Source organism: Festucalex cinctus, chromosome 2, assembly GCF_051991245.1.
Source record: "Festucalex cinctus isolate MCC-2025b chromosome 2, RoL_Fcin_1.0, whole genome shotgun sequence".
NCBI classification, from domain to species: Eukaryota; Metazoa; Chordata; class Actinopteri; order Syngnathiformes; family Syngnathidae; genus Festucalex; species Festucalex cinctus.
The window spans coordinates 27,554,681-27,564,653 of NC_135412.1; the positions used below are offsets into that span (position 1 = coordinate 27,554,681).

Here is a 9,973-nt window from a genome sequence, read left to right on the forward strand (position 1 = left end):
CGCTGTCTTTCTACTGGAGCTACAAAGGAAAAGAAGAAGAAAAGGATGAAAAAGATGCTACGTCTGATGCTGCTGTGAGGAAGAGGAGAATGATGAAGTCGAACAAATAGAAGGCTGTTGACTAATTTGGGTGAATAAAACGCGTATTTTGGCTTTCAAGCAAGTGATGGTGAGTCACGGGAAGTAGAATGAAAAACGACGAGGTCAGTGATGCAATGGCGGCTGCTATGGTCTTTGTTTTATCGCGCAATTGGTTTATCGTTCGTTCATAATTAACATATGTCATATTCTCAACGGGAGTAAAAGTTTAAGTGTGTGTTTTGATGCCAAGCAAGCAACTATATTATGCATTAGGAAAATCTAAATGTAATAATCCATCGTCCTACAAAACATTAAGAGAAACATAAATCATACACGACTTTACACACTTTAAAATAAATGAACCCATGAAGATGTCAAAATTATTTTTATTCTATTTTTTTTTTAATTAGAGTGAATAATAGAATTCCACCAAACCAAAATGTTTTGTAGTGAACCTGATGACTAACAAGTAATTGCACACTTTAGCTATTTATTACCACAGTATGAAATCATTTGCATAACTATAAGCAAAACTGACACGTTGGCAAGTTGCGTTATAAACTGAAAGCTGTTCATTTACAGCAGCTGCTATACACAACCAAATGGTCTTTTAGGTATTGTAGCCGTTGAAAGGATGGCAAGGAATGGAATGGTCCATCAACAAATGCCTTTTACAGGAATGGGAGAGTACCGGTTCATACTTCACAAATACCAGATACCATCCACGTTCCTTAAAGCAAAAACGTCTGACATCAATTGACACGGAAGATGAAGAAGTAGCACCAAAAGAAGAATGTCTTCCGTGTCAATACGAAGCAATCTTGAAGGAAACAAAATCGGAATTGGCAAAAATTGTAATTAGCATAGCGGACTACTTTAAGTTTAATTAGGATTTACCGCTAAGAAAAACATTGGAAGCAAAGGAGTTATATATCTGTTTGTCTTACAGGCGGATGAGGTATCACGCCATCATCCTGATGAGGATGAGGAAGGAGGAGGAGATGTTACCATGGAAACACCAAAGGGTCCAATCTACTGTGTCTGTAGGAGACCGGACATCAACTGCTTCATGATGTAATCCAATCTATTGCCTTAAAATGATTCACACCTGTAGCACACAACAAACACCTGTAGAACACATGTAACAATCCTTACCATATATAAAACATTTACACACACACACCGTGTCTATTGTCCAATCAGAGGTTGCGATGGCTGCACCGAGTGGTTCCATGGTAGCTGTGTGGGCGTGTCAGAGAAGGCGGCTAAAGCCATCCGAGTTTGGTTCTGTCCGTCTTGTCGAGGTGACTGGTCTACGTGTAACACCATTCACATCATATATCGTTGTCAGGTACGCATATGACATGTTAACGCTTGTCCGTTTCAGAAGGCGACCCGACTCTGGAGATTAAGTATCGTCAGAAGAAGACAAAGGTGGCAGATCCCGAGGAGGACGGCACCTCACCCCTTCAGTCCATGAGCGATGGCAGACGTAGCTCACAGGTGGCTCGCAAGCAGGATCAAAGCGCGTCCCGCCGTTGAAGAACGTTCATTATTGTTATTTCTGTCTCGCCTGTGTCACGTAGCAAATCAAAAGGTCTGCTCGCATGTGCGGCGAGTGTGAGGCCTGTTTGAGGACGCAAGACTGCGCCACCTGTGATTTTTGTAAAGACATGAAGAAGTTTGGAGGCCCCAACAAGATACGGCAGAAGTGTCGACTGAGGCAGTGTCAGTTCCGTGCACGGGTGAGTGACCCAATGATTGCATCTATAGTAGGGCCCGACCGATGTGCATTTTGTAAGGCCAATGCTGATACCGATTTTTGGCAGGGAAAAATGCTGATTACCGATTATTAATTATTGAAAATATATATAATGCATAAAATTAACCCCTTCCCCAATTCCTTTACAATGGGTGCCACTTCCGCACAAACTTTCGCTATTAATATTCTTTGCTTTGAATGACAAGTCCATATAAAAAAAAATCATGAAGTATACACGGTTATTGTATAGATTTATGTGTCAATAATAAAACCATTCTTACTTGTTTACAACTGTTGTAAAGCCTTAACCATTTCTTTTATATATTTTTGCCTTGTGTTATTTTCACAAGTCTTGAGACTTACTGGGCAAACCTGGGACCTCGGGGATTGTATTTCATGCCATGTCATGTGGAAATGTGTGTAAAGACAAAAAAAAAAAAATCCTTCGATGTTTTGCAAGAAAGTCTTTGAATCCTTGAACTATCAACTTTATAATATAATATAACTTGAAAGGAAAATTACAAAATAAAAACAATAAGAAAGTGAAATAAGAATAGAATAAACTAAAATAATTGCAACTGAAAAAACATTATGAACAAATACTGACTGTTCCTGTGCGTTTTGGCCTCTTGGGGGCAGTGTGGTGCTGTGCATCCACAATGTGTACACACTTAAAAGTGAGTACAGAAGAAAGTTGCGATTGAATTCTATCAAAATAACTCGTTTTTCACACATTGGAAAGAATTAGTGCCTTTGTTTAGTGTTATCTCATCTGTGGGTATGTGTTCCAACAACATTTGTGTGTGGATATTCGTTATTTGAAGGAAAATCACTCCCGAAATCGATGCTAACTTGCTGTTAGCGCTAGGCTAGCGATGTTTTAAAAACGAACCAGGTTTTGTATTTAAATATACAGCGGATGTAATTGTTAACGTTGTGTGTTTAGTTTTACAGTTAACTCAAACTGCGGTGTCATTAAACAGCTTAAAGGACGCTTAGGGACAACAGAATAACGTACGCGACACACTTGCTCGTTGCTAACGCTACGCAAGCAAAATGGTGCATTCATGGTACTTTCATAGCGTGGAAAACTTCGCTTTTATTCGATAACGTTTTAAGGGGGAAATAATCCGCCATTTGGCCGATGTTTGAAAGCCAATAATTGGCCAATTAATCGGTTTGGCCCTAATATATGCCACGCATATAATACCTGTGGAATACAACTTCACACCTGTAGCCCACACATAACTTCTTATGTACACATGCAACACCTGTAGCACGCTTGGGTCTGTGCTGAGTGAATTTAAGTGAGTTTTTTGCATAAGATGTGGCATGTTCCTGGTGTGGAGCAGAAGATGCTTCGCGTCAAAGAAGAGGAAATGAGTCGACGCAGTGCGAAGGGGCGACGGGACCGCCACAGGAAACACGGCGGACATCTTACAGATGAGGACGAGGAGGAAGATGTGTTCAGTGAAAGCGAGCTGGAGCTCTACCAGCAGTACAAAGCTGCTGGATTTAGCGACCTGGTCAGTGGATGGTTCGGTGGGTTTCCATTGGCACTTTTTCCTGGGACGTGTCTTTCTGTTGCAGGTGTGGCACAGTGGAGAGGAGGAAGAAGAGGAGGAGGAGGAGGAGTCGCTGAGAAAGAAGGCAGTGAAGGTGAAACACGTGAAGAGACGGGAGAAGAAGCCAGAGAAGAGGGTAACCATATATATAAAACACCTGTAGCACAGTTGACACCTGTAGCATACGTTTTTAACACACATCTAATGCATGTAGCATATATGCAACTTTTGTAACATGTGACAACCACGCTTGTAACACCTGTAGCATTTATGCTTAGCAAACAGTTAACACACCTGTAGCACACTTGCAATGCCTGTTATACATGTAGCACCTGTAGAACACATGTTCACACCGATACCACATGTAAGATGATGCCTGCGTCCGCAGAAATCGCTCTCCACCCCCAAAGAGGAGACGCGGCGTCACAAGGCGAAGCAGCGACACAGGGGGCGCGTGCGGCACAGTGAAAGAGGAGGCGGAGGCGGAGGAGAGGCCGATTCTAAGGAGCTTGGCAATACTCTGCGCCAGTGTCTCGGGCCAGGCTGCATTCAAGCAGCCCGGACCACCTCCAAGTACTGTTCCGAAACCTGTGGCAAGAAACTTGCGGCCAAGTGAGTGTCAGCTAACATGTAACCGTGTATTACACACTTGGTATACAACTTGTTTACTCACACATTGAAGAGGATAGAAAAACTTTTTATAAACCATTTTTACAACTATGAAACAGCTGTGGCGCAGTGTCACTTTTTTTTTTTTTTTTTTTTTTTTTTTTTTTTTTTTTTTTTTTAATAAACGTACTTTTTTTTTTTTTTTACATAGTCATACATACTACAACACACCTGTACTCTGATCATATCATACCAGTTTATGCACCTGTATACCCCTAGTACTCTAGTACCTTTATCATTCTAACGTAAACAATTTTACACATGTATTCACCCGTATACATTGACCATGATATCACACCAGTGTAGTCTTCAGTATGCCTCTATAACAGGGTTCTGCAACCTGCAGAAAAAAATAGTAGAAATGATATATGTAAATATATTGCATTAGATAAAATATTCTTAAATTATTTAATGATATAGACAAAAAAGGAGTAATTAAATATTTAAAAATTGTTAGAATCCAAATTTGTAAGTTGTCAGAAAAAGAGAGCCGAAAGTAGATGAAAAAGTTAAAAAAAAAAACTAAACATGTCAAAAAAGTGACCATAAAATGTCAAAAAATGAAGAGGAAAAGCAAAAAATTAACATAATGTACACAAAATTTCACAAGAAGTCAGAACATTTATTTTTAAAAAGGCAGAAAAGAATACAGTTTTCCCTCGTTTTCCGCTGGGGTGAGGTTTCAAAAAATAAATACCTGCAGTAAATGAAATCAGCGAAGTAATTAGCTTTACCTTGTTATTATAAATGTTTTAAGCGTCTAAAACACCTCACCACACAGTTTATCCACTTTTCTCATCAAGGCATTTACATTTTAACACATCTCTCTTGTTTAAACATTCTCAATGTTAAAATATTTGTAAATTTTATATAATTTAAAAAAAAAAAAAAAAAAAGTAATGCAAAATTGCGAGGCCGCAAACGGTGAACCACGTTATAGTGAGGGAACACTGTACATTCAAAAAAGTAACCATAAAATGTCCAAAAACAAAAGAAGAAAGGCAGAAAATTACAACAAAACAGCTTTGGATTTGCAAAAAAAACAAAAAAAAAAAACAGTAAATGTTCAAAAAAGTAACTATAAAATGTCCAAAATAAAAAGAAGAAATCCCGAAATTACCATATAATGTACACAAAATTGCCCCACAAAAAGTCAGACAATTAATTTTTTAAAAGCAGGAAAAAAAAAAGATCTTTAAAATGTCCAAATAACAAAAGAAGAAATCCCAGAAGTTACCATAAAATGTCCACAAAATTGCCAAAAATATCAGAAAATTGATATCAAAAAGGTAGAAACGAATGTAAAAAAAATAGCCATAAAATATCCAAAAAATGACTGAGAGGCAGAAAATTGCCATATCTTCCTTGAAATTGCCAAGAATGTCAGAAATTTGACAAAGGCAGAAAAGTCTAAAAATATATGAAAAACTAAGTTTGAAAAATGACACACAAAAAACAAAAGGTAGAAGAAACGGAATCTCAAAGTATTGGATGCTGCATATTTTCTGTTATGGTGCAGCTCTAATTAGCTCTCGTGCCCCCAGTACATTAGACTAACACGAACACATTATTTCATTTACATTTTTTGTTATTTATTTGGCCTAAAATGGCTCTTTTGACAGTCAAGTTTGCCGTCGGACCCCTGCTCCATACACCTAGAAGACACTAACGTTCCATTTGGTGTGCACAGCCGCATCATTGAGATCGTCCCTCAGAGGATCCAGCAGTGGCAGCAGAGCCCCTGCGTGGCCGAGGAGATGGGGCGGAGACAGTTGGAGCGAATCAGGAAAGAGCAGCAGGCCACCAGGCTGCGCCTCACTCTGATGGAAAAGCGCTTCCACGAGCTGGAAGGCATCATCGCCAACTCGAAACTTAACCAAGTGCAACATGACGAGGAGGTACACAAAGTGATCATATTTTTATTTATATGGTTGTAGAAATTGCGTGTGAATGCTTAAGTGTGTGTGGAATGTGAAATGTGAGACTTGTACTGGGAATGGTTTGAGTTGGTTGAGAAAAGTTGAAGTATTACATAGGACGAAAAAGTGGCAGAACAATAATAGAAATATGTTTATGGTGCAGAATAACAAGAATGGTCATTCAGCCTTCATAAAATGACTCACATCTGCCACGCTTGTTTGTATGTGCACAGGCCAACGAAGGCGACGGCGACGACACGGACCTTCAAATTTTCTGCGTGTCCTGCAGCCATCCGATCAACCCCAAGGTAGCACTGAGACACATGGAGAGATGTTACGCAAAGGTCGGTTTGATCCGCCACATGTCGCCAACTCGCGTCAACATCACAGTTTCTGACCGCGGCTCACATTTGTCCCAACAGTACGAAAGTCAGACTTCCTTTGGATCCATGTACCCCACGCGGATTGAAGGGTGAGCACACCCGTCTGTCTATGTGTACGCCTGTCTGTCTGTGTTTCAGTGGCACACGTGCATAAAACAAATATAGACCCAATTGTTAAATTACAGGAAAACAAGCAAAAGAGAAGAAATCTAAAATTTAAGGGGTTTAATTGTGTTTGAAATATGTAAAGTGAGGACTAATGTAAAACACAGATGTGTCAGGGTTTAAGGAAAAACAAAAATATAAAATCATTAATGCCTATAGTGCCATAGACAAAATATGAAATATTAAATGATTATTTGCTTTGTTTTGTTGTATTTTTATGTGACTTCATGTGATTGTGAATATTCCCAGTATGTGAATGTATAGGACTGTTTTGAATTATGTTTAAAAGGAGTCTTATTATTTGAGAATATTTCATTAAGTTATATAGGGGTACTCCTTTTTTTTTCACACATGTATATGGGTTATATTTTTATGTTTTATATGATTTTTAATATCTTTGAGTAGATATACAGGACTGTCTCAGAAAATTAGAATATTGTGATTGTGAAGTCCTTTATTTACTGTAATGCAATTAAATAAGCAAAAATGCCATACATTCTAGATTCATTACAAATCAACTGAAATATTCCAAGCCTTTTATTGTTTTAATATTGCTGATTATGACTTATTTAAAAAAAATAATAATTCACTTGGTCTGAGGAAATATTCTAATATTTTGAGATAGGATACTTGAGTTTTCTTAAAGACCCAGTCTGCCGGTTTCACTCAGGAAAATGCACTTTTTTAAATACAGGATTTAAACAACCCACCCCCGTCCCCAGCCTGTATTTTGCCATTTTGTGTTTGTTTTGTAAACAGCAGGACGTTTCTGTGGAAAGACAGTGTTTACACCCCTCCAGCCAATTGCAGAGCGGGGGGTGGCGTGTTGCAAACGGGGCTGGGCGAATTTGTCGGCTGCGTGATGTCACTCCCGCGGCAATTTGAAAGCACGCACAGATTTTTTTTTCACTCACTCATTCACACATGTAAGCTTCTGTGAGTGAGTGATTGATTGAGTGAGTGATTGATTGTGTCACACAGAGCGACTCGCCTGTTCTGCGACGTCTACAACCCTCAGAGCAAAACCTACTGCAAGCGGCTACAGGTGTTGTGTCCGGAACATTCCAGAGACCCGAAGGTTTGATTGGCTTCTTTCTCAGTTTCATCCATTTTTTTTTTAAGTTTTGCTTTTTTTGTTTGATGTTGTTTGCACGTCTCATCCAGGTGGCAGCGGACGAGGTGTGCGGCTGCCCTCTGGTCAAAGACGTCTTCGAGCCCACCGGCGAGTTCTGTCGGGTCTCCAAGAGAAAGTGCAACAAACACTACTGCTGGGAGAAGCTCCGACGCGCCGAGGTGGATCTGGAGAGAGTTCGAGTGGTATGTGAAGCTCTCTGTGAGGGTGAAATTTCTGACCAGTAAAAGAGTCCAAAGCACATATCTCTGTATTTTTGTCTTGCCAGTGGTACAAACTGGACGAGCTGTTTGAGCAGGAGAGGAACCTGCGTGCGGCTATGACCAACCGGGCGGGTTTGCTGGCTCTCATGCTGCACCAAACCATCCAGCACGACCCGGTAACCACAGACCTGCGCTCTGCCAAAGACCGCTAGACGCGCTCGGTTCATTTTCAAGTGATTCACTACAATTTGAAAGGTTTTGAAGTTTACATTTTACCAGTGTTATTTGATATCAGTGTGATAATGCTCCTTTTCTATTTTTGTACTTCGTTTCGTTCAGTTTTTGTTAATAAGGTTTGCTAAAGAAAAATTAAATTTTAATGTGAAGGTAAATTTTAATGTGAAGGTAAGCAAGCATACAGTAAATTAAAAGATTGTATTTTGTCATAAGCAGACATCCATGCTAAATAATACAATAAAACAAGACATTTCAAAAGATTTATTTGTAAGTAAACTCTTATCAAGTTTTAAATGCTTTACTTCTCAGTAGACAACCTTCAGTTTGTACATTTCTGGTTTATTCCTGTTTATTTGCCAAGAACTGAAAACAATCCAACTTCCTGGAATTTTGCATCCCTAGCTGTAATCAAAGTTTGACATTAAAATGCATTACAATACATTCTAAAAACATCACAGTCATTTTTTTGGAGGAGGTTTTGGGAGGTTTATGACTCAAGAATAATGAGCACTCGCTGAGATCTATTTAGGTTACACAAAAAAGTTTGGAATTTATTCACGTAACAATATTCTCCACTTGACTTCAAACAATGAGAGAATAAAAAACTTAATTTAGTGATTGATAAACTGTTTAATTTCAATAAACACAAAAGGCAAACCTTTGTCCGCTTAATCATTGGAGCGCAGTGGCCTGTCTAGGAGGAAAGAAAGGAACACTCAGAATTATCTACACAATCTATTACTTAACATTATACACCAAGTACCACCTAATAATAGTTAGCTCCACCACTAACCGTGACCATCATTAAAATATATTAGCTGAACATGAAAGTTAAATAAAATTGTTCGTATTGTTCCTATTGAATTTCAAAGTTAAATACAACTTAACTGTAATTGTAAAATGTGCCATTTTCCCAGCCATCCATCCATCCATTTTCATGACCACTTATTCCTCACAAGGGTCGCGGGGGTCTGGAGCCTATCCCAGCCGGCTTCAGGCAGTAGGCGGGATACACCCTGAACTGGTCGCCAGCCAATCGCAGGGCTCACAGAGACGAACAACCATCCACACACACAAGCAGGGACAATTCGGAGCGCCAATTAACCTGCCATGCATGTCTTTGGAATGTGGGAGGAGACCGGCGTACCCGGAGAAGACCCACGCAGGCAGGCGGAGAACGTGCAAACTCAACCCAGGAAGGCCGGAGCCTGGACTCGATCTTACTCCCCCAGTACTGCGAGGCAGACGTGCTAACCGGTCCTCCACCGTGCCATTTTCTAAAACTCAAATATAAATATTAGTTAGTTTTTAGTGTTTACAGCAAGGCAATACTCTAATTTACTTCATTAGATAAAATAATTAAAAATAAATTATTACTACATTGCATTATAAATAACCAATCTTGGGGCAAAAAAAGCATAATAATGCAACAAAGAATTTTCTTTAATAAAATAATTCATGCAAATTTTGAAATTGTAATATGGTTTATTTATTTTAATTGTAATAAATTAAACATATTAAACTAATAAATTGAATTGTTTATTATTTTTTTATAGTATTATATCCAATCAAGTTTGAATAGCAACACAAATGAATAAATTGATCTTTTTTTGTTGTTGTTATAGGGGCAGTAAAATAAATGCCCCATAGCCTACAGCTATGGAAGAAAACGGACAAAAAAAAATCCCACTGGAATTTTTGTTTGTTTTTGTGCATAATATAAATCGGATTAATGAATATGGCGATTAGTAGTGTATCCGTTGCTCACCCGTTTTAGCATACTACACCCACTAGATGGCGAAATAATAGTAGATACTCGCTTTAGCAACGTCCAAAACAGAACGAAGAAGAACGAGC

At 38.9% G+C, this 9,973-nt stretch overlaps 1 protein-coding gene across 4 annotated transcripts; it reads left to right on the forward strand.

The window, feature by feature from the left end:
* Positions 1–19: 19 nt before the first annotated feature.
* cxxc1a (CXXC finger protein 1a) lies at positions 20–8,557 on the forward strand. Of its 4 annotated transcripts, none has more exons than XM_077514131.1 (14): positions 20–130; positions 1,031–1,155; positions 1,285–1,385; positions 1,469–1,584; positions 1,668–1,826; positions 3,169–3,369; positions 3,434–3,544; positions 3,797–4,020; positions 5,768–5,975; positions 6,230–6,340; positions 6,419–6,468; positions 7,526–7,622; positions 7,709–7,861; positions 7,945–8,557. In XM_077514131.1, exons 2-14 carry the CDS (start codon positions 1,091–1,093, stop codon positions 8,089–8,091), a joined length of 1,743 nt encoding a protein of 580 aa, XP_077370257.1. In that variant the 5' UTR covers positions 20–130; positions 1,031–1,090; the 3' UTR covers positions 8,092–8,557. The 4 variants fall into 4 exon arrangements, with proteins under 4 accessions (XP_077370257.1, XP_077370255.1, XP_077370254.1 ...); XM_077514129.1 differs by having other exon boundaries at positions 26–169; XM_077514128.1 differs by having other exon boundaries at positions 37–203.
* Positions 8,558–9,973: the final 1,416 nt, after the last annotated feature.